The sequence below is a fragment of the Diabrotica undecimpunctata genome, chromosome 10 (assembly GCF_040954645.1).
Source record: "Diabrotica undecimpunctata isolate CICGRU chromosome 10, icDiaUnde3, whole genome shotgun sequence".
Classification (NCBI taxonomy): Eukaryota; Metazoa; Arthropoda; class Insecta; order Coleoptera; family Chrysomelidae; genus Diabrotica; species Diabrotica undecimpunctata.
Window position 1 is genome coordinate 76,887,344 of NC_092812.1, and position 26,426 is coordinate 76,913,769.

Genomic DNA, 26,426 nt, shown 5'->3' on the forward strand with positions numbered 1-26,426 from the left:
TGCATAAAAAATAATGACAGTTTGATAAATAAGCGTATGTCCGCGAATGCTTCGTTTTTTCGAGATACGGATTGTTCAAATTTTTCTTACAAACTGACGATTTATTTATTCCTCTGAAACTTGTTGAGATATGCAAATTAAATTTGGTGGGTTTTAAAAGGTAGATATTGCGCATTTTTGACATACAATTAAGAATTGCACATCATTGGCGTGCATACAGGCTATTCTGCTCTAGTTTAACGTTATTGTATTAGATATATCTTGATGTATTAAAGAAACTTAAAATTAGCGTTAATATGTTTTATTTTTTTGCATAAAAACTGCACTTTATATGAAAAAAAGGCAGGAGAGATATTTTGCCACAAATTAAATGAGCTATTCAAAAATTCTTTTTAATTTGAAATACCTCAGTGGCGTACCATTTTTTTCTTTTAAAAAAATTGAGACCATTACTCGTATGGGCGCTGATGATGCATATAAAATTCTTAATCGTATGTCAAAAAATGTGCAATAACCACAAGTTTTATCTGTATATCTCATCCGGTTTCAGGACAATAAATAAATCATCAGTTTGTAAGAAAAATTTCCACACTCCGTATTTATGAAACGATGCATTTGCGGACATACATTTCTGTAGCAAACTGTCATTATTTTTCACTCAGTATCACCCCCAAAGTTTGTTGCACGTATTTACTATTTGCTTGTTGTTACCCTGTATATTATTCAAATGGACTAAAAACCGACACTTTGAAGCTCTTAACTCAGAAATAATAATTGATTTCTGAGTCTTGGGGAAACTTTTGATCAGTATGACCAAAGCTACCTCTCTACAAAGTTTCAGCCAATTTAACTGAAACCACTTTTACATTTGGATCGAAAAAAATCTGCAACCATTTTCTTACCTGGATTTGGATCTCGAACTAGGGCTAGGACTATGACTAGTACTCGTAGAAGTCGCATGGCCTTCTCCACCTGTTTCGCTAACTTTAACTATATGAAAGCGACTTTTGGGCGATGGACTGGATACAGGAGATGGAATAGGCGAAAGTCGAGAAGAACCTACATGGAATAAGCTAGTCGACTCCGGCACAGTGTATCTCGGTTCGCAATTTAGGGACATTTTGCGAGATATAATATGAGTATCGGGTACGTCTTGTTCCTCACTTATAAATGATTTGTTAACGGTACATATGGCGGACAATTTTTTTACCAGCTGCGAGTAGGCTTCTGGATCCTAAAAAAATTGTTTAATTAACTTGGCTGTATATTGCCTATCATTTGGTAAGGTAAACACAAACTCGAAGACAGAAAATCTACGGTTGTGTCTACGGAGTAGACACAACTATAGCGCCACTTGTCTTGAATGGTAGAAAACAGAAACGACTGAACTTCAAATCATCCAGAAACACTTTTTGTAAAGTATTATATTTATGGAAGTTGAAGTGACAACATGGTAGCGATTAGGTAAATACGTTTGGTATTCTTTTGTTGTATTAAACCCGATTTATCGAGCATTGCAACGGAAAATAAACAACCAAAGTTATTCATTGCGCAAGATAAACTTAAAATCTAGTAGGGCGCCGAAAAATGTTTGTTCGTTTTACGTAAAGTTTTACCAATTTTCTATGAAAATCGTAACAAGTTCCACTCCCTGCGTAATTCAAAAGAAAAAAAAAATAACAATGATCTATTGCTGCCACATTTTTTTATTTATTTTTAAGTTTTTAAAATGATTGATATTGCTAATTTTTTTGATAGAATATAGGGTGTCAAAAAGCAAGTAAATTTATTTCTAAGTAATTTTAAATAGAACACCTTCTATTTTATGTCACTATCGAAAAGTACCATTACCATACATCAATTTTTATTTAATATTCCCTATGTCTAAATTTATTATTTTTCAAAGCAAATTATTAATTAGGTCTTAACATCTTTATCAACGTCTGTTTTGCCTTGCATTCTTAGAAGGCACAGATTAAAGCGAAAATTCTGAATTTGGTTTCGAAAATTAGTCTACGATTTTATTATCAGATGTCGCTACATTGCGTCTATACGAAGCCATGTTAGAGTTGCTTCCTAAGACAGAAAGGATTTATTTCACGTTCAGAGCGTTTGCGAAAGCCGTTCTGATGAGGCCTATTGGGCCGAAATACGTATAAGCGGATGCGGAAGCGCCCTGTACGTGAAATCAAATCTTAACTGTCTTTTCCTTTTTATTAATTAGGTATTTAAATTTTTACAAATTTTAAGTAAGCCATGACTGTATTGTCTAAAACTGATAGTTCACAATTACTGTTGATTAATCCGGTGAAACACAAACACAAAATAAAATATTTATGAAAAAATTAAAATCAACTCTGAATAAATTATTTTTAATATTTAATTACATATTACAAGTGTTCAAAATGACCTCCTAAATCATTTATGTACGCCTAAAAACGGTCATTGAATGAGTTACTTACATTACGAAGCATTTGTACACTAACGCTTTGAAAATATATTTCGAATTCTACCTTTCATCTCATCCCTTTTTGTTAGAGGTTTTTTATACACTTTATTCTTAACGTAACCCAAAAAAATGAGTCAATTGATTTACTAAAAAATAAATTTAGATTTTCTTCAAAAAAATATGTTCCCACGACATGGTTGCCAACGATATCTCCTCACACGTTCAGCGACCATCTAGTATGACTATGTGGTAAGGATTAGTTGTGGAATAATAATAAAAGTTATGCCTATTAAGAGAACCGTTTTTATAAACCGTAGATTCATCTCCAAATAGTACACTATCGAAGAAATCTCTCATTTTGATTGATTTTATCTAATGGCCCATTCACAAAATAGGATTCTCTTTTCAAAATATTCCTCGATGAATACTTTTTGCAATTGAATACGGTAAGGGTGCATTCTGATTTTTGCTTGGTGCTTTGCTTTTTCTTACTTGTATGTATCACAGTACTTTTTGTTCGTTCGTCTTTTTCATACCTAACTGAAACAGTGCGGTTAAACCGATCCTTCAATCTTTCAAAGCTTACTGTTGTAGGTTGTCGCCTTTCAGGAAGCCGTTCATGATAAATTCTTACTGATAATAACGCATTTTTATTCCCCCAATATCCAGATCATATCTACCATTTTATCAACAGTAAAATTCACTTTAACTTAATTATGGTAAACTGTAAGTTTTAGACAATTCAGTCATGGCTTACTTAAAATTTGTAAAAATTTAGACACCTAATTAATAATTTGCTTTAAAAAATTAAAATATCTCAAAAAGTAATAAAGTTAGAAGAAGGAAATATTATATAAAAATTTGTGACGATAGTTTCGATAGATTTCAGTAGTAAAATTTCGGGTGTTCTATTTAAAATTACTGAGAAAATAATTTACGGGCATTTGACTCACCCTGCATTCGATAAAAAGAAAATTAGCAATATCAATAATTTTTAAAAACTTAGACAATCAATAAAAAAATGTGGCAGCAATAGATCATTATTATTGTTATTTTAAAACTTTGTAAATACCCTGTATATCATAATTAGGTTTTATATTGTTGTGATGGAGAAGGGAAGGAAAAAAATATACTTACACTGCAAGACCTATTGTTTTCATCGATTTCAATTTTATTTATCTTAGAATTGGTTAATGCCTGGCATAGTTTTTCGACTCCATTTACCTGGATCGCTTTATTTCCTTTAAGATTAATTTTCTAAAAAATATCAGCAAATAAAGATGGTAATTATTATAGTTCTACACAAATTACCCTAAGAGTTGTATTATTTGGTATAGCTTCTGCAAGTTCGTATACTCCTTTGCATGTCAATAATGTACATTGTAATCCTAAACCTTCAAGTGATTTCGTTAAAGGCAAACTAAGATTTATATGCTTAAGTACTGCGTCAGTCAAGTTGTTGTAACCAACATTAAATGTATGCAGGTTTCTACACTTTTCCTAAAAAATTGGTTTAATTGTAAAAAAAAGAATTTAACAGAAACATAAATTGATGTTAAATAGGTGCTCAAAACATGGCAACATTAGGAACTAATTAAAGAAAGACATTTCAAAAATATCTCACAGTCCCAAAAGGATTTGTCAAATAATGAATTGTTGGCACATGTAAGTCCATTTTCTAAATAGATAAAAATAATACTTCGTCACAATTAGTTTTAGTGTACCTTGGACGACCTTATCTGTTCTGTTTCCTTTATTGAAAGCCCAAGATGAAGGTACAGAAGACAGTCTACATAGACTATCTCACGTATCTTCTTTTAAACCCCCTTAAATATATACATATCAATGATTTTTACTATTAAATTATGGAAATTACATAACGTTATCCTAAAGTTGCCAAAATTTATACACCTTTTCATGACTCTTCTTTTTGTTTGTCCGCCCGTCCGTCCATCCAGTCTTAGATCGAAAAAACTGTTATAGATCGAGAAGAACTGACGACGAATTCCGATTCAGCACTTTAAATTATTACGTTAAAAATTATCAAAACGGAAGTACTCACTTCCAGTTTTGAGAAAATTAATAAAAACGATATAACTCATAAACGACAATAGATATACTTATTATGACAACGGATTCAAGATCAGCGTGCAAAAATACGTCTGCTCAAACTGATTGTTTTGATTTCGGTCCACAACTTTACTTGCAAAATAAAAATCACACAGAAAAAATTTTGAACCGATAAAGATTTTCGCCCCTCATAAGTGAACTTTCCTTAGCGTTAGCACGTAACTCTGCCACATCGACACACTGTTTCACCAGAAATTGGGAGTACATTCTATATGTTTGCACTTACTACTTACGCAGCGCACTCAATGTTTTATCAGGATCTTATCTTTTATCATCTATGTGGCAACGCAATCAAAAAGTGTAGACAGAAATTTCACTAATAATAATAATAATGCCGAATTATGCAGGGAGTACCCAGATATTCAAGTATCTAAACAACGAGTAGCAGATCAGAACCGGACAATAATAAGAAATAATCTTATCCCAGAGATTAGACTCAATACCATCAAAAGCGAAGTCGAACAGGAGATTTATAACCAACGGCTAGTTGTAGATCAAGTCACTAACGAAATACATCAGCAGATTCCTGAGCTTGGCGTACAAGAAACTCGACCTCAAAATACACAGCAGGACAACAACGAGTTAGGAGATAGTCTGGTAAGCGAGATGGCATGTGCTGTACAAGAGTTTAATGGAACAAACCCACTTAGCAGATCATCGCTACCAAAAATAAAGTCTTCCAAGAAACTAGGTGCGCTGTTACAAATTGTTAACACTGAAGTCCTACCCAATTATGTCGTAGAAGCTCACACATTCCAATATTTGCATTTGCTGATCTACTGTGCAACATCAGCAATTACTAATGTTATTGGTATTAAGATCAGAATACGAAGGGGTACTAATATTAGGACAGAAGACAGAGTTGCACCTTGGGAAAAAAACGGCTGCTAAGAAAAATTGAATAATTTCGCAGGGATATTGATCAAATCACGGAATATATTTAAGGAACAACTAGTAGAAAAGTAATCAAAAGAGCTGAGGAATTAATACTAAGTATCCCAATACACTCACAACATGATCCATAAAAAAACACAGAACAACAACAGTGCCTGGATACATTAAAACAAAAACTCTCCATTTACTCAGGCCGACTAAGGAGGTACAAAGTAAGTATCAACAAAAAATGCGACAATGCGCTTTTTGATTATGCCGAGAAGGCATTCTATCGGAAACTTAATTCTCTGTAGAAAGTGTCAATAAATCGTACTCAAACCAATCGTACCAGACTGAGTTCAAAACTTCTGGCTTAGGAAATTTTGGAGTGTTCTTGAGTGGCTTTTAACACTAAATTATCATGTTATTTCTAATCCGCAGGAAATACCATCATTTCTTACTCAGATTAAAGACTAAAATTTACCTTCAAATACTTGGTGAAAACAATATCGAAACGGAAAATATCGCAATCAACCGCGGCCTCTTCCAAGGTCGGGTCAATTGTGATTCTGTCTAGCGACCAACCCCAGTGACTGGGGTTTTAGCATTAAAAACGAAAATACTGTAGAAGATTAATTATCTGTTTTATATGGACGATTTGAAATTAATGGCTTCCACTCGAAACCACCTAGATCAGATGCTAAAAACTATAGAAACTTTCTCTAATGATATTAGCATGCATTTCAGTTTAGATAAGTGCCGTATTTTGAATACAGTCAGAGGAAAAGTTAGGCCCGGAGGGCTCGAAATGCAAAATGGCCAAAACATCGAGGCTATGAGTGAAAATGACGTGTATAGATATCTCGGAATATATCTCGCTCGGAAAATTGATCATAAACAAATGAAAATGAAGTTAACTTCAGAGTTCATACGAAGGGTAAAACAGCTGCTTCATTTACATCTTAATAGTAAAATTTGTTTAAGGTCCAGAACACCTACGCATGTTTCGGTTTAGCTATTTCTTTAGTATTGTTAAGCGGACTCAATAGATATAGAAAATATTCAACGAAAAGTAGGAACACGTCTCACGAAAGCACAAAAACATCCTCGTAGTGCAGTTGAAGGAACATTACCACGGTATTTAGGGGATTAAGACGACTTATGGATATAAGTAAGCAATTAGAAGATCAGATTGTTAATTTACGAAGTTATTTTCGGATGCAGCTGAATTATCTACTTCACATAGCCCGATTTGCTCAATAGATGACACAACACCGGTTAAACCACCTTTCTAAGGATGAAAAAATGGGCATGGGCGACATGTCAACGAAATCAGCCCAGACATTATGTCGACAATACGGTATCGAACTATTAGTTGGCATCAGGAAAGATTCCCTGAAACAGGAGGATCCTTACTCGCTATTCAGGATCAGGTTATTCCAACCAAAAATTACCTGAAATATATTGTCAAAGCCTATTAGGTCCAAACGACAAATGCCGATATGGATTTCAAGCTTAAGAAACCATGTAACGTCTTACCGAGGGCCGCCAGCCATTTGCTACATATTGTATTTAGAGGAAAGAATGTGTAGGACTCATGGCTCGCAAAAAAGGATAAGGAATATGCTGAGATAACATATTCAGCCACAAAAAATGGTTGGATGGAAGCGGAAACATTTCAAAATTATTTTAAAAACAATTTGTTAAGAAAAATGACCCAGGACCGACCTTATTCTTATTTACGATGGCCATACCTCTCTTTGCCATACCTTCACAGTCAAAATTGAATACCTCGGTCACATCATGAGGAACAGCGAAAGATAGGGGTTGCTGCAATTAATTCTTCAAGGAAAAGTTGAAGGAAAACGCGGACCAGGAAGAATTTCCTGGCTGAAAAATCTACGTACGTGGTTCAACACAACAACCACAAATCTCTTCAGAGCCGCAGTTTGCAAAATACAGATTGCCACGATGGTCGCCAACATCCGAAACAGATAGGCACTGCAAGACCCAACTTTGTATCAAAGATGTTGAGTGTAGGTGACTTGTAGTACTAGACATAAATAATCAACAATTCTGTAGTTTCCGGAACAAAAAATTAATTTTATAACTTTTCGAATAAGCCATAGGCGTATAAGGCGAATAATATTTAGAACATGGAATATCTCGACATTATTTATTACCAAAAAATGGTAATATAATTTGTACTTACTATAATATTGCCTATAATTGGTCCGCTTTTTTCTGTAAGCTGGTTATTGTAAATACTAAGAGCAGAAATTCCAACGTCTGGTTGGTTTTGTGTGCAAAGTCCTTTGGATAGAGATTCCAGCCCCCTATCTCCAATAAAATTATTACTGATATCTAGAACTTTTAAGAATCTATTGATAGATAAGAAACGGGAAAGACAGTCAGCCTCTTTTGTGTAGAGACCAGTAGACGGCAGGTACAATTCTTGAATTGTTCGATTGATCATTAAATTTTCCACTAAAAATAATAAATGAAAAATTAAAACAAATGTACTCATGTTATAAATCGACATCTCTTTCACTTTACTTATATGTAGTTTTCAACGAAATTTTCGAGAAATATAAAGTATACATATTCAAAAGTCCAGTCCAGAAACACAATTTCAGTGTTTTCGATAATAATGTCTTAAAATATGGCTATTTGACACTTGTTTATATAATATTAAATGCTGAATGATAATTCTTACCCAAAATAATGGATTCCAACTGAAAATTATATTTTTAATGTAGGTATTACATCTCCTTTTAAACTAGTAGAGCTTTTTGAGGTTAATTTATGAACAAATGACAGCACCAAAGCGCTGTAGTCATATCTAATTTTAATTTGAGGTTATCACTTAAATGATTTTTATACACCGTATATAAATTCATGATATTTTATATATTTTCTGAGCTCAAATGTTATAGTAACATCTTTTGCAGAAAACTTAAGATATTTATATATTAAGGCTATTACTGACAATACTTTGTTTATAACCCTATCCTAATCCTGCCACATATACTTAATAGTAATAATTAATAAAGTAGACGGTTCCTTCAGCCTCCAGCCGAAAATGGAGACTTTTAACCTCGATAAATCTCCTGCCAGATTTGAGTTCTAGAAACATTAATAATGAATATAATGTATAGGATTCCGGCCCATTTGAAGTATACTATGTATGGAATAAATTCATTTTTAGAGTTAATATGTGCTATGTGAAAAAAACCTGAAACAGATCGATTTCTATTCTTAAATTGACAATTTACAGTATGAAAATATTATCCCCCTCCAGCACCCCCTTTGAATTATAAGTACCCCTCGAAAGTTTTAAATAACGAAGGGGGTCTTGTGGCACCTTGTTAGAAAATGATTTTAGTCCTCTGTTTAGCAATATAAAGTTTTTTGAGTTTGTGCAATTATTACTGAGAAAATTGATTTTTACAATTAAATTAAATGTTCAACTTGATCAGCATTATTCACTTCTTGACAGACAACATTTTGTATGACCTCAGGGGTTATTTTGTTAATTTCTTCCGTGATCCTAAATTTTAAATCAGCAATATTGCCTGGTCTATTAAAATATACTTTGGAAATAATCAGTTATTTTCGTATTTTTCTGCTAAACATTACGGAAAAAACTTGGAGATAATAAAATATTAGTCAAAAAGCCAAATAAACAATTGATTTAAATCAAGTAGGTTGCTGTCATTTAGGTATTTAAAGTTACTAAAAGACGTCAGTATAATATTTGTGCGCCTATTAAATTTAAATATGACTCATTTGTCCAAGACTCAAAGAATAAACATTTTAATTATGACTGATTGTGGTAATAAAACAAGAACTCAAAAGGAGGTTTGTGAAATGTTTAATAATATAAATACCCTGGTCAACAACTTTCGCAGTCTACAGTTAACAAAATTGAAAAGAAGTTTCGTTATATTGGACATGCAAAAAATATTGAAAAATCAGGTAGAAATGTTAAATTTGCTGATGAGAAAAAGTTAGATGACAACTCGAGAACTTACCGCAGTCAATGATGCAAGTAAATCATCTATTTTGAGAGTTTTGCAAAAAGGAAAATACCACCCTTACAAAGTTCAGTTGGTTCAGGAGTTAAATGAAAATGATCCTGATAGAAGGCAAGAATTCTGTGAAATGATGATGGACATAATGAACGCAGATTTGCAGTGCATAAACAAAATAGTTTTTTTCTGATGAAGCGACGTTTTATTTAAACGGAATGGTTAAAAAACAGAACTAGATATTGCAGCACAGAAAATCCTCACTGGGTGTGTGAGACTAATAAGCAAATCCTTATTGGTCCTTATTTTTTGAGGGCACAGTTGATGGTGAGGTTTATCTAAATTTTTTTATTAACTATTTAGTGCCTACATTACGAAGATTTTTCCTGGTGTTATTCATCCAAATGAGATAGATCAATCTATTTACTACCAACAAGATGAAGCTCCATCGCGTAGCGATGGGCATGTGCAGTTTCATAATCTGTCTTGCATAGCTCTTGCATTGCATAATGTAAAGTTGACTTAACGGTAATTTCGGAAAAATTGCAAGTGAGCTTGCAATGCGAGTTTACGATTGCACAAAACGGTTAAAAGTCTGTTTCACTAAACTGAGACTACATAATAAGTACAGTAAAATTTAAATACGGTTTAAGTTCTTATAAATAAGCTATTTAAAAACGATTAAAAAGCGCATGACTAAAAAAGTGAGTATACATACCTAAATAAAAACTAGGCAATTTGGCTAGCACACAACCATCAAATTTTAAGATGGTAATGTGGTTGTTGGTTTTAATAGCCCTGAGGAGAAACCTCATATAAGACTCATTTATAGTCATCTTTTTCAAAGACAAAGATTCCAAAACAGAAATGTTACTACACGCAGAACAGAAACATTTCCACAAATCTTCGTCTTCGAAATTCATCTCCAACTCCAGGTGACACACAGAATCATAATACTCTAGCATATTCAAAAATTCATTCATGGTTTCTGCAGAAAATTTGCAGTCAACAAGAGTGAGACTATTGAAGTTGGTAACCCTAAATAAATCTTCTAAAGTGTCATTTACTTCAGATGTTATATTGACTGAACTTAGTTTGAGTACGGCTGAATGATTTAAGTTGTGTTTGATTTCCTGAAAAATAAATAAAAATCTCTTAATTTCATAAATGCACACATAACACAAAGGCACGTACCATTATTTGATGGCGTATGGTGTCTAATTCAATTGTTTTGTGCTTGATACACGATTCCTGATATAACCGTGAAATTTCTTCGGCAGACATTTCTTCAGCTAAAAATACATATAATTTTGATAATAAAATTCATAAACGCCTAATATATATATATATATATATATATATATATATATATATATATATATATATATATATATATATATATATATATACTACTCTCTGAATTTAAGAAAACTGTGAAATCTTTATACTAGGAGATTTAAACGGCAAAGTAGGGAGAGAAGAAAATAATAGAGTCGTAGGAAGATATGGGGAACAAATTACCAATGACAATGGAATGCGTCTTAGAGATTTTTGTGAAACAATGTCTCTCAAAATTATTAATGGCTTTTTTCAACATAGAGACATCCACAAATTTACATGGATACAACCTATTAGGAATCTGCGCTTGATAATAGACTATGTAATCCAACGTCAAACTTCCCAGCTGAAAACAACTGACGTAAGGGTATACCGTGGATCAGGATGTGGATCCGACCATCGTTTACCTATGGCCCATGTGGTAGTTAATTATCGCAAAAACAATAACACTCATGTGCAGAATATAGAAAAGGGACAAGAAGTAACATCCCTTAAATATAACCTAGAAAGCTTAAAAGAAGATTCAACGAAATTTCTTTACAAATTACGACTGGCCACAAAATTACAAAATGTGGATCGAGAAAATATATCAGCGGAAGAATTATACCAGTAACTTAAAAAATGCATTCATGAGGCTGAAAGTGAAGCTTTGGGGTATAAAGACAAACATGAAACAAAAAATCAAGAATGGTGGTCGGATAATATGCAATAGTTAGTAAACAAGAAGAAAACTGCTTATCAGAAATGGATGTCAACGAGAAAGGAGGAAGATCACAATATATATAAAAAATTAAATCGAGATGTAAAAAGAGAAGTAGTGAAAAGTAAAAATGAGATGTGGGATCGAAGATGTGCAGAGGTGGATAGGTATATGGGTGGAACAAGAGTTGGGCAAGTGTGGAAGGTGATAAAGTCTCTCCGGAGGGAAGGAAAGGAAAAATTTAACTTACAGTTAATAGATCTAAAACAGAGGAAACACCATTATGTCTTACTGACAGAGGATAGATGTAAATTCCAAGAGATCGAAATGGAAGAAATATCGGAACATACACAAATAATTGAGATAACAACCAGAGAGTTAAGCGATGCCTCAAAAAATCGAAAAACGGTAAAGCAGCAGGACCTGGAGACATCCCAATTGAGTTGGTAAAGTTTGGACCAAAAATATTACATGAGATGTTGGTTCAACTATTTAACAAATGCTTAAAAGGTCAAAATATCCCTGATGATTGGAATGTTGGATACATCAGCTCAATATGATTTGGAGGAATGACCCAATTCTGGATTTTTCAATTATGTACCTGAATTATCTGAATACTATTCAATATTCATAGAAAGACCTGTTATGGTTATGGAAACGAACGCATACGGCTACGGCCGTAATGGCGGCCGTAGCTCAGTTGTTGGGTTTTAACCACTGGGGGATTTTTAGATTGGGTAGAAGTTTAGGGCGGCATCGATATTGAGTGTTCCTTGTGTTTCTATTTCCTATGGTTCTCTTATCGATTTTTAGTGTGGGATGGCTGCGTAATGTTTGCAGTAACTCAAGTCTACGTTATGTCTTGTGTATGTTCATGTTAAATAAGGCTCATGAGATTTATTAAACACTATTAGAATAAACGCGCAGTGCAAATCAAATCATTGTTTAGCGTGTTTGTTTATGAAAACTTTCAACCTAATTATCTAATAAAGCCCCTTGATGATATTTATAAGTATACTTACTAGTTTGACATACGTCGAAATCATTTGTATCACGAAAACTAACCAACATCTCATCATCGGAGGGAAAAGAAACATGTTTTTTACTGTCATATAAGCAGAATGACGAAGAGTCGTCGTCTTTTGTCAAATTCTTTCGGAGAATTGGTCTATGAATAAAAGAAATGTCATCAAATGTATCCGTTAATGTTTCAACATCCACATGTCTTTCTAGAATGGTAGGGCTGTGTTCTTAAAAAAAATAAACAAGTTATAAGAAATCTAAAAAAAATTGAAAATCCGAATATTCTAAGAATGTTACGAAAAAATACTTCAGGAAGACAAGTTTTTCTGGGGACTAATAATCTAGGTATCTAGCAATTTTTTATTTATATATATATATATATATATATATATATATATATATATATATATATATTAAATTTTTCATTTAAGCCAAAGTTTCACAACTATTGCTTCACCCTGTATAATTATTATTTATACCATTGGATAGCATTTTTTATGGTCTTTTCAATGATATATCACAAGTAGGGGTTTGCAATTTAAACTTTTTTGATTGTGATGGGTGGGGCCTAGGGGGTTGAAATCTCTTTCATGTCATTTTAGATCCCCCTTACTATCCTAGAAACGGTTTCAAGTATTTTTCGATATCAGCTTTAGTTCGTGAGATATAGCCCATTGTAAGTTTTAAAATTGACACACGGTATAATCATAACAAGGGGTGAAAAATTAAATTGTAAATTACTAACCATATCTTTGTTAGCAATTCTGCAACTAGTTCTATTTTGTAAGTGGACGCCGAAAAAAACAATTAAACAATAAGATGAAAACAACTGTTTACGCATTAACTTTTACCCTACTAATATTTTAAGCATTGTAATCGTTAAGAAGGATGAGTTTTCAAGTTAAATTAAATTAAATTATTATAAAAAAAAAAATTATTAAAAATACTTTATAAAAAGTATATAATTTAAAAAAAAACCCAATCGGACTATATCACAAAACGTTTTCGGAATCCATATTCCATCATCAGTGCACCTAAAAAGTATTTAACCACTTAATTAAAAAGAACGTGAAATTTAAATTTTGACCAAGGTTAATACAAAATGTGGTTAAACACTTACTAGGTGGGTATACATGTATTGAGCCACTAAATATGTGGGTAAAAACCCGTTAAAAATTGTTTTTTTAAATTTAGTTTACATTATATGGTGGTGAATATTATGATGTTAAACTTGCCAGTGGATTTGGTAACATGGCGACGTATGACTCCACGTGAAGTTGCTGGTCCTGAGACGATGTGTCTACGAGGACATGATGAAAGCAACTGATTGAAATGACAATCTTGACAAGTTGACTGAACAAAGCAGTCAGTGTAACTTTATGTGTTAGTCTAATTAAGACAGAAGCCAACGCTATTTAAAAATTGAAAAAGTTAAAATTAAAATAATGTAACAGTAGCAACCATCAATGTTGTTGTTTTAAGTTGTTAATTTGTCCTGAATTTATTTTTAAGAACATGGTGGAAATTGTTTTATTAATTAATGTATATGGTGAGAAAATTTTGTGGGTATTGTTAGGCAACCAACTATACATACGTCTTCAAGTGGTGTGAATTAGAGATTCTAATATAAGACCCCTTATGTTTTTTCAACATTTGGTACCTGGAAAATGGAAAATAGATATATGTGAGAAGGTGGATTCTAGAAAATTTATTGTTGATGGGTGAAATAGGAATTAGTATATTTTATATTTGAAGGTGGTGTTGAGTGAATAAAATAAAAGCTTATGTAATCTAATGTTCATGTAATATTTAACTTATAACTTAAGCATAGAAGGCCCTGTATGTTAAAAAGCAACATTTGGTACCTGGTAAATGTAAAACTTTTTAAGTTACAAGTTCATGAACATAAATAACTGATTAGGTGTTCACGGAAGAAGTTGGTTAGTTGTTTTGTGTGTGTTGACAAATATATGATATGAACAAAAATTGATGGTTGGGACGTGGTTTTTTTGTAATATGATGATCTTACAGTACTCAACTTATAACTTAAGAAGAAAATGCCCTATCTGTTATAAAGCAACACTAGGTATATGAGAAATATAAAAGGATAAGTTATAAGTTCATGAGCTTAATAGACTATTGGTATATCTTGACAAGAACTGTAAAAATGAAATGGTTGTGGGTGGCTCTGTTGAATTTAAGTAAAAAAGAAAGTTGTGATGTTTTTAAAATTATGAAAAGAGGAAAGACCACAGAAGGCTGAGGTCTCCAGAGATCCGAAACCAAACCCTGAGGGAGATGTGTGGATAAGTAAAATGAGAACTGAATAGTTTAGGAGGAGGATGACGCATAATCTACTCTGAATTTAGAGGTGTCGAAAAGAAGCATGAAAAACAATAGGTATAGGTGTCAGACTTGAAGTTTATATTTATACAATATATACAATTATTATAGTTAAATAAAAAAATTGTCTGGCTAATTGGTCATTTGATAATAAGTAAAAAAAATATACTATAGAAGGAAGAAGGTAGGAATTGATGTTGAAGGGATACACAAATATTTCATGTTCATTTTGTCAAAAATGTATTGAGAACAGTAGTAATAAAAATAACAAATCTGACAAAATGCAGTAAATGTTTTCTTTCTTTATATACATATATACCTTGCTAGATAGCTGGATTATTTCAAAGTTCAAAACATGGTATTTTTTTACTTATTTTCCTGAAGTGATGATTCCTGATAACAGTGAAAAATACAAAAAGGATTCCAGGATTAGACTCGGAGATAAAATAAACAAAAAGTACAGAGAAAATCATTAACAATTTATCAATTATAAACATCAAAAAGCAGATCAATCAATATTGATCGTGTGTATTAAAACATGAAGATTCTGAAATTTTCAACTTAATTTTAGATTTCTACATGATAAATCTGTAATATTTACATACCCTAACATAAATTACAGTTTTCTATCGTTACATTCATGTGCTGAGTTGCCAAATTGTGTAGACAGTAATGTTATCAAATAAAGTTGAAACCACGTACAAAGACCTTTGCCATGTAACGCTGATAATATTATTACTAGTAGACCAAGAGAAGATCTTTGACAACACATTTATGTATAATATTTTACTGCTCTGCTGTGTCAGTCGGAATATAATATAGCGTATTCACACAGTGAATTTATTAAAAAACATATTTTAATAATTTTTGTTTAATTTTTTGTGACGTATAATGTAGGTTTACCAAATAATGAAAGTTATGCCTTTGCGAGAACATATTGTTATTAGAAAAGTAAGGTTGCATCCACACATATCATTGGAAAATGATTCATGTTATCATAAAACTGTTATCGACAAAGAAATATGTACTTAGGTACTGCGCTAGCGATATCTGTGAAGATCGTATTACCATTAAATTATTAATATACTTGTCATTATATATAATATTACATTTTTGTTGATAATTAAAAATTAAATGATCTGGTATTATTTAATATCTTTGTGGGAATTACATTTAGGTAAATGGTCCATCGTCAAAAATGTTTTTAAAACATGTGAACATGTCTTCCTTTTGGTCTGTTTATTACTGGTTTCCAGTTTGTGATCTCCCTAATTAATGCCGTCTCTTCTTTATATGTGTTCAAACCATATCAGTCTTTGTGCATTAATAAATTTTACTGTCTTCTTCTTCGGTTACATTTCTTATTTCATGGTTCATTAGTGTTCTATATTCTTCTTGTTCTATCTTTATTGAGGCATGTATTCTCATAATTTTTCTTTCAATTATTCTTAGTTTTTCTTCATCTTTTTTCATAAGACACATTACTTCTGCTCCGTATGCTATCACCGTTGTTTTTTTGCTCAGATTTTTGTCTTTTAGTGGGTGATATTTCCAAAACATCCCATTCCCTGCTTTAATTATTTCGTTTATTTCTACGCTACTTCCATTTTCGCCGTCCACTAACACCTCCAAGTATTTAAAGTAATTGACCCACTGAAATTTGTTTTCACCTATTATTATTTATGTTGGTCAGTCTCCTATACTTATTAAGTATTTTGTTATATTCTGATTGATTATTAGTCCTCTGTTCTTTGCTTCTCCTATTAACGTTTGGAGTTTTCTTCTAGTTTTTGTTTGTCACGCGCTATCAATGCTAAATCGTCCGCGTATCCTATGATTTGTGTTGAACTTTGAATAATTGTCCTTTTTTCAGCTCTGGGTCTCTGATTAATCCTTCTAGTATGATAAGGCCGTTGGCAGACTATGTTCTTGTCTTACGCCACGTTCAATATTGATGTCGTTTGTATCTCCGGTTGTTTTAACTCTTGCTTATGAGTCCTTCATTATCATCCAGGTGTGTCTTATTAACTTTGCTGGCATTACCATCCTTTTAATTTCTTTTAATAACTGTTGTCTGCATATGCTGTCGAATGTCTGTTGGAAGTCTATGAACAATATGTGTAGTTCTATGTCATGTTTGTAGCTTTTTTCGAGAGTTTGCGTTAGTACGTGTATCCATAAATGATTAAATTTTTTGTTGGACTGCAAAATTTTTCAATAAATTCACACAACGATTTGGTGAGAGTAAAAGAAATGTTTGGTTTATAGATAACAAGAAAGTGCATAAAAACTTTATTAGGAAAAATATTTGTAAACATAAGAGATTCAATACCTTCCAGATTATGGCCTACAGTACCTATCTTAGATTTTTTAAAAAGACATTATGAAAGTAAACACATACTCCCAGTTTCCCAAAATTCGCATTATTCTGACCATAGTTTCTACAGAACTCTTCTTAAAGCAATTATCATTGTTTTCGCCAAACTTTACGCAATATTCTTGTTTACAATATTCATGATCTCCAAAGACATAATTGATCACATTCAAACGGTCAGTCTTAAGATTTTCAACAGAAGGATTTTCTTTTTTTTGCATATATGGAGATTAGTTTTCTACAAAACTTTCCAATAAAATTTATACGAGCGCTTTCCAGCAAGTATCCAGTTTTGTTTTCATGACATTCATGACTCTCTACGGATTTCACTTCGGCTGATATCGACTATTCTTCTTCCAGAAGGATTATTTAGTTTATTATCGTACGTACCCGGTACTCGCACGACTTCAATTTCCAAATCTTCTGTATTGGAATATAATGTTGGGGTTGTCTTGTAGCATTTGCATTTTCCTTGATATATATTTTGAAATCCCCTCGTATATGTATTAAATTGAAATCCCCTCATATATGTATTAAAATAACGAATAATGTTTTCCATGTTCCTCTGTTCCTATCGTACGAGTTAAAACCCAACTAGTATTTCGTTCTTTTTACGTCTCCGAAGTTAATGTAAACCATTTTAAAGTTTTTTTTATATCACGGACGCAAATTCTTTGATATTTTCCTTTGATCGAAACCGCCTTTAGGATATTCTGCGTTTCAAATAAATATTCCAGTTTATATGTTTTGTTTATGCTAAGTTAAGCGAATGAATTTAAAAGATTATTAGACACTCTCGCTGAGGCGCGGTCAAGATGGCGGGCCTCAGCGTTATGTCCAAAATTCTACGTCGAATTTGAAAGTTTTCTGTTTTGTTCCTTTTCATGGAAAATGTGTAGCAGTTTAATGGTTCAGTTGCAGTTTAAGTGAGGTTTGGAGGAATCGTTATTTCCATCCTCGTTTTGTTTCTCTCTGGTTGTCATCCCAGGCTTTTTGGCAGTTTGGAGATGAATTTGTTCGTGTTCAGAGATTTCCAATCCAGTTTCAACCCTCAGAAACTTTAGTGCTTTTTTTTGGTGAAATCAGGTAACTTTTTGTGTTTTAACATTATTATTTTGGTATAAATCTCTGTAACTATTAATATAGTATTTTTTTGTGCCATCTGTATTTTTGTAACTGTTTGTGGTGACACAACAATAAATGATTGGTTTATTTCTCTAAACCATTTTGTCTTTTTATTTTAGAGAAGTCTCCTAACCATTTTTGTATTTCTAATAATTATTTCAATAGTTACAACTAGTTGTTGTAATCGTTATAATTTGGCACCTCGAAGCGGTGTCCATTTTAAATTGCTAGAGGTCCTTCCTGTTGTTTGTTTTGTTTGTCCATTTGTTCCAGGAGATTCATCTCAGTACCCCTTTGTTTCATTTTTGTAGTTGCCCCAATCCAACCCCCTTGCCATTCAACTTATCCACGACCCAGCTACTCCAAATAAACCCTGAGTGCCGTTCGCATATGTATCGTTTATTTGCTTGTCCTATCCCCACCCCAATAATTTCTGTCCCCAATTTTCAACCCCCCATAGTAATACCCTATGTGGTAGGCAAAATTTATACGTTACAGCCTGACCACTGAATAATACAACGGATTCTGTGAAAAATGTGTAGAATATAAAACTAAAACAATCTCAAAAAAAAGCTTGCACATCTTCTAATCTCTAGTATCCCTAATTCGCTCTCAACTCCATCTAACCAGCTAATTCGGGGTCGGCCTCTGCGTCTTCTTCCTATAGATGTTCCTGTCGTTAGCTTTTTAGCAATCATATTGTCAAGCATTCTTATTATGTGTCCGGCCCATCTAAGTCGCTGTATTTTAATGAACTTTACGACATCTGGTTCATTAAATAGTTGGTATAATTCGAAATTAAATGTTTTGTGCCACTGCCCTTGATCCTTTATAACTCCAAATACTTTGCGGAGTATCTAACGCTCGAATATTCCCAGAGGTCTTTCATCCTTCTGCGTTAGAGTACATGTTTCCGCCCCGTATATGAGGACCGGCCTCAGCAATGTTTTGTATATAATAATTTTAGTTTTCTTTGGATATTTCTTGAGTGGAATTGTTTTTTGAATCCATAGTATGCCCATTTGCAAGGTTTATTCGTCTTTTAATTTCTTTGCTTGTTTTATTGGTAGTAGTCATTAGCGAGCCATGGTATGTGAAGCTATCAACACGTTCAAAGATACGACTTCCAAATGATGTTTCCCGTTTCTCATTTAGTATAGGATCCTTAGTAACCAACATGTACTTGGTTTTGTCTTCGTTGATGATAGACCGAGCTATTTAGAAGCCGTTTCCAATTCTAGGAAATATTGCACAACATCTCGCTTGCTACGCCCTATTATGTCAATGTCATCAGCGTATGCCAAGATTTGTATCGATCTATTGTAAATAGTACCGCCGTCTCTAATTCGTGTGTCTCGGACTGCCTTTTCCAAGACAATGTTAAATAAGAGACAAGCCAGGGCATCCCCTTGTCTGAGACCATCTTTAATCTCAAAGGATCAAGAATTTTCTCGCTATATGCTAACGCTGGCTTTTAAGTTAGACATTGTCAACTCACGTATTGATTGGTATAGTACTGTTCTCTTGACACTGTCGTACGGGGCCTTGAAGTCGACGAATAGGTGATGGGTTTCAATGTTAAATTCTAATGTTTTTTCGAGGATCTGTTTTATTGAATGAATCTGGTCAATTGTTGATTTTTCTGAAGTAAATTCAACCTAGTATTTTCCAACTATGCCAACTGTGTAAACTTGTTGCTCGATAATATTTGCTAGTATTTTGTAAGCAGTTGTTAACAGGGTTATACCTCTGTCGTTGTCATACTGGAGCTGATCGCCTTTTATATGTAACGGGTATATCACACCTTGGGACCATTTACAGGGCATGGTCTATGTGTAGAATATAAAACTAAAACAATAAAAAAAATCTTGCATACCACTGCCCCAATGTTAAATTATTATAATATCTTAAAAAATTGAGCTTCGAGCTATATACATCAATGGATTTCAAATGACACAAAGAATACATTACCTAAGACAAATCAGCACAAAAATCGACCTAATTTGTTTACATATTTTTTTTTTTTAATCTACTTTAGCTTTATTATAAGCCGGAACATATTATTTTTTCCTATTGTGGTAAAACTGTACATTCAAAAATTCTCAAAAAATTCATAAGTAGGTATTTCTTAGGATTATATCTTTATGCTGTAAGAAAATTAACAAAATTATATGTTTGGTTTTCCCGCTTTATACTTTGAAAAAAGTAATTTTTTGAGTTTTTTCGAAAACGAAAACATGAATTTTACTCAAATTTAAATACTTTTAGTGATCACATATACCTTCTCAATTTTTTTCAAATTTTTTAAATGTGAAGTTTATTTTTTGAGGGGTGCAGATCAACTTTAAACCATAAAAGTCGAAACAGAGAAATAGAAAAGTGGAAAATATCACAGAAAAGGAAAAGAAATACTTCAAGGAAGCTGAAAAAAATGTTCGATTATTTCGATACTTTAAGCATTGTAATCGTGAAGAAGGATGAGTTTTCAAGTTAAATTAAATTATTCAATGGATAAAAAGACTCGACAAAACATGCAAAATAAGTAATTCCGAACTATGTTTCATGTTACAAAGAAATACCATAAAACAGCATGGAGAGAAACATAAACACTGAGAAAACTTATTTTTCTTTTTGTTCCTTATTTAACTTAGTGCCGAGGAAAGACTGTAAAATAAATAATTAAATTGGAAATATATAATTCTTCAGCACAGATAAGATCTTCCTGTGAAAATTTGTTAGTTCTGACAAACTTCCACGTTAATTATTTAAATAAAATACAAATAAGGAGACAATGAAGAATGGAAAGTGTATAGAGTATTATAAAATCGTAAAATCAACTACTGGTAATGTTCCGATGAGCCTCCTAGAAAAAGAGAACATATGTAAAATACCCTGCAAAAAGCTGTGCTGTTTACGTCTGAGTGCATTAGGTCATTTGCTACCATGCAAAGCCACCTAGACTCTACATCTAGGATAAGTGAATAATTGACTAAAAATGAGTGAGAGTTTCATGGCTAAATTTGATAATAATATGATAATGATAATGAGTGATAAAAAAGATTATGGAAGAACTCGTATTGAAAAAACATAAAAAGATGACAAAAGAAAAGAAAATAAATGAAATATATGTATAGAGATTCAAGCAACGAATTGATTAAATTTTAATGTACCTATAATATCTCCGACAGAAGTTTTAAATAATTGATTGAGATCATCGGAGCTCTTACTTTTCCTTAATCTTGATGATGCCAATTTTAATACCGATTCTGTCTGTTTGTGTTCGTCAGAAATATTCTCCGGGGTAATGTCACTATAAGGACCTGCGCAGAATTGGGAGAGGTCATCTGAGCTAACCCTTTTCATCAAGCTTGACAATGGTAATGTTTCTGCAGATTCTGTCTGCGTTTTATCATCCAAATCGTTTTCATCTTCGATGACATCTTCATCAGAACTGTGAAAGAAATACTGTAAGATTTTAAAGTTTCACATACATACTTTTAAATTAATATTGTTTAGGTAAGCAATGCTAGTTATAAAGCGGATGGACAAAAATTTAAATAGGCGACGTCTAACCTACGTTTAATGTATGTAATATACAGGGTGACAATGTGAAAACTTTTCACCGGTAATGTTTTCATTCCCGTAAATAATATGAAAAATCGGTGTGCAATAAAGCTGATGATAGTTCAGACAACTTTAGCACTTTTGTAACTACAGTCCATCTCACGTTTTTCATTCTCTTATGGACTATATCTTTTACTATTCTTTGCATTTTTTAATGATTCTATCCTTATTTACCACTGCGTTGATGCCAGTTCCATTGTCTGTCAAGCATCTGAATCTTGTGTCAATGCTTGTGTTCTGTGGCTGTGGTATCAATTAATCAGTTAACCTAACTCTAATATAAGATGTTAAAAAATATTTGTTGAATGAAATGTTGAAAAAAAAGCGCTTGATGTAATTGCAGAGTAAAGAGGACATACAGTTCTGTGTTTACTATTTTATCACTGCGAATTAAACCCCACAGAAATGGTATGAGCACAAGTGAAACATTATATTAAAATAAACAATAAAACATTTAAGGTCAAAGACATGTCACAATTAATTAAAAGTGGGTATAGCAACGTCACAGTGCAAAATTGGCAAAACTACATAATACATGTAGCTTTAGCCGACTAGGGAAAAGTAGTAATAGGCGACTTGAACGCAAAAATCAGAAAAGAAAATATCTACAGAATATCACGGGACGGAAAAGTAAACATGAAACTTCAAATGAAAACGGCATGATGCTGATAAATTTTACAATAGAACCAAATATGAAAATCATGAGTACACATTTTGACAGAAAAGACATATATAAAACAACATGGATCTTCCAGGATTGTAACAATGCCAATCAAATAGACCACGTTTTAATTGAAAATAAACACAATAATACCATCACGAATTTTAGAAGTTTCCAAGGGACAGACAGCAACACGGACCAATTTATGGTAGTAGAGAAGTGGGCAGAATACTTTGAGGAACTACTAAACCCAGAGGAGAATACCAATGAAATACAACTGCAAACCGGACGGGAACAAAGCAACAATGAGACCGAAATAAACGAACCATCAGATCAGAAGATAGAGGAAATAATAAAGCAAAAGAAGAATAACAAGAGTCCAGGACAAAACTGTATAACAGCAGAAGTATTCAAAGAAGGTGGCAGCTAATGAAAAATTACCAAAAGGCTGGAAAAATGCATCCATATGCCCGATCCACAATAAGGGAGACAAAAGCTTATGTCAAAATTATAGAGGAATTGCTTTATTAGATGTAGTATATAAGATATTATCTTTTTTAATAAGAAACCGACTAACAAAATATGAATCTGAAATAATAGGGGAATATGAGAGAGGGTTTAGAAGAGGCAGATCTACAATTGATCACATTTTTGGGATGAAACAAATATTGCAGAACAGCTACGAACAAAATCTAGGTTTGCACATTCTGTTTATAGACTTTAAGCAGGAAAACGACTCAATCGATAGGGAAAAACTATACGAAGCGATAGATCTGTTAAAAATACGTAACAAACTTATTAAGTTAGTGAAAATGACCTCAAAATAAACATTAAATAAAGGGATCTTGGAAGAAAGTTTATCAGAGTCTGTTATTTTAATGAAGGGATTAAGACAAGGCGATCCACTGTCCGCAACTTTATTTAACCTTATCCTAGAAGCTATCCGACGACAAAGTGATCTAGAGACAGATGGTATAATATACTACAAGAGACCACAAGTAATCGCTTTTGCGGACAATATTGCATTGATTATGAGATCAAAATCAGAACTCAAGAATATTCAAAAAATTGGAAACAATACTGAAAAAGTTCGAACTATGTATAAACTAAAATAAAACAATACAGTACTTTGAAATGAGATCAAAGAAATATAGCCCGAAGATAACCTAAGAATAAGTAGCGGAAGTAGAGAATATTATTTTGAAAAAGTGGATCAATTCGAATACCTTGGAGTAACCATTACAAATAGAGCCGAAAAAGATGCTGAAATAGAAAAAAGAATTACTAAAGGAAGTAAAGCTGTAGAAGTACTAAATCCAGGAATAAGAAAATCAGGAAATCTTCAGTGTTAAGTAAGAAACATACACAAAAATTTGAACGATGGGAAAGAAAGATATTACGCAAGATATATGGAGGGACTAAGGACAATGACAGCATATGAAGAAGAAGAACAAATAAGGAAGTAATGGAGCTCTACAACTAACCAAGCATAATACAAAAAGTAAAAGCACAAAGATCATGTTGGATGGGACATGTTTACAGGATGTATACAAACAGACGTGCAAAAAAAGTATTAACAGGAGGAGCAGGTGGAAACGCAGACGAGGAAGACCAAAAAGGAAGTGGTTAGAAGAGGTTAAAACCAATATACGAAAACTAAGAATACGAGACTGGGAGGAAAAGACGAAAAACAGAGATGAGTGGAAAAAATAGTGAAGAAAATAGAAGCCACGGACCTACAGGCCTGAAGAGCTGTTATAACACATATGAAAGAAATAGAAAATAACATGAGGATAGCAGATAATATTCAGGACGATGTTGAAGAATTTATTATTCATGAAACAGAATCGTGATCATCGTAATCATCAGATGAGAATATCAATACAAATGATTAATTTTATCTTAAGGTGTGAAAGCTATGGTTATTTGTATTGATGTTTTGCTTTTGTTTCTACTTGAATTTATTCCAAAGTTTTTGATCACATATTTTCAATAATTTGTTTTACAATTATATGTTGCACATTCCGTCCTTTTCAAAAACCACTTTATGGTTCCATTAACTGATGATCAGCTGCAGCTCACATTCTTTTTTCAAGTATTTTCTCATATATTTTTAAAATTGTTGAAAAACTGTAATTCCTCTATAATGTTCACATTGTTAGGCATGTCCTTTATTATACATGAGGTAATATCAAACCTATTTCCTAATCACTAGGAATCTTTTCTTCTCTATATACAACTTAGCTGATAAACCAGGTAAGAGATATAGGTGTTCAATTAGATTCTAGACTCAATTTTTGCTCTCATTATGAATATGTAAATAACCATACATTCAAAATGCTAAGCTTTATTATTAGAATTTCTAATAATGAAGCTATCTTAATATAGCTTAATATTGCTAAGTCTATTAGATTAAAACATAATGACGGTATTAGATTTTTGTTTCGATATAGGGCAGCGGCAAGCCGCTTATACGTATTTCGCTCTTTAGGTCTCATCAGAGCGGTATATGCCACTGCTATTAGATTAATTTATATGTCCTTAATTAGATCTCTTCTTGAATACTGCTCAGTGGTTTGGTCACCTTCATATCGGGTACATATTTCCACAATCTTGAGAGAGTCCAAAACAAGTTTAGAAGAAATTTCAATTTTAAACTACACAGGCCTTTAAGTGAATGTTTATGCTCTTGAGATAAGAAACACATTTAATCTTCCTAAATTGTCTCAGGAGAACTTAAGCTGATATTGTTTCTGAATAAATTACTCAACTTCAAGATTTTTTGCAATAATCAGTTGTCTTTTAATTGATTTTAATGTCCCTTTCAGATTTACTCGGTTATTTCAAAATTTTACAGTCAAGTTTCACAGGTGTCATTTTCGTAAACATTCTCCGATGAACAGAATAATTCTAAATGGTAATAAATTAGATATTGATTTATTATTATGTGCTTTGGAGAATATTTGCAAATAAAGTGTAAAGAGACTATTGCAATTTTTTTCAATTTGTAATTAGTTATCTTTGTTGTAACGTTGGTACAATACAGTTTCAATAATATTTTCTTGGATATTTAAAAATCACAATTGTTTTCTAAAAAGATACAAAGTTATACGAAAAACATAAACCAGGTAATATGAAGTGTGATAGTGGTTCATGTGGTTCACAATTTGTTGAACGAGTTCTTGTATGAAATATTACTGCTATTCCACTAATTATTGTAAATTCGAGGACCAATTCAGGACAATACACTGCAAAAATCTTAGTAAAAATAAAAATCCGTGTTAAACATAGAATTTTCTCCGCGCCCTTCCCAGCATTTCTAAGTCAGACTATACAGTACATAAAAAAATTAACTTTAAATAAAGTTTATCCTACTGCAAATCATAAAATTTATTCCAGCTTGATATATTTAATTTGAACACAGCTTTACATATTCAAGTGATGAAGATAGTTTTCGCTTCGCTGTAAGAGTTTAATGAAGGCCGGACTCATTTAAAATGTAAAACTTAAACGGAGTGTTTTTATTTGAGTCCACAAGAACAAACAACATAACCTATAATTGCATTGACACAGAATATAAGCACAGACAGAAGTGAGTAGTAGTGGTTAGTAATAGTTATAGTACAAGATCCCACTGCAGGATCACTACGTTCATAACATAGTTCATCAAACTCACATTTTTTAGTTTGATGAACAAATGTGAGTTTGATTAAATACATTATGAACGTAGTGATCCTGCAGTGGGATCTTAGGCT

General features: G+C 32.5%; 1 protein-coding gene across 3 annotated transcripts in view; it reads right to left on the reverse strand.

The window, feature by feature from the left end:
* The window catches only part of LOC140452512 (uncharacterized), a 75,495-nt gene that overhangs the window by 18,670 nt on the left and 30,399 nt on the right, over nucleotides 1–26,426 (reverse strand). For 2 of the 3 annotated variants that reach the window (XM_072546821.1, XM_072546823.1), the window contains 8 exons: nucleotides 21,557–21,837; nucleotides 12,544–12,771; nucleotides 10,678–10,775; nucleotides 10,202–10,616; nucleotides 7,665–7,939; nucleotides 3,761–3,949; nucleotides 3,587–3,706; nucleotides 903–1,234 (listed from right to left, as the gene is read on the reverse strand). In XM_072546821.1, the coding sequence (XP_072402922.1) occupies nucleotides 903–1,234; nucleotides 3,587–3,706; nucleotides 3,761–3,949; nucleotides 7,665–7,939; nucleotides 10,202–10,616; nucleotides 10,678–10,775; nucleotides 12,544–12,771; nucleotides 21,557–21,837 (1,938 nt within the window). The remainder of the gene's footprint in view (nucleotides 1–902; nucleotides 1,235–3,586; nucleotides 3,707–3,760; nucleotides 3,950–7,664; nucleotides 7,940–10,201; nucleotides 10,617–10,677; nucleotides 10,776–12,543; nucleotides 12,772–21,556; nucleotides 21,838–26,426) is intronic. The other variant, XM_072546822.1, reaches the window with a different exon arrangement.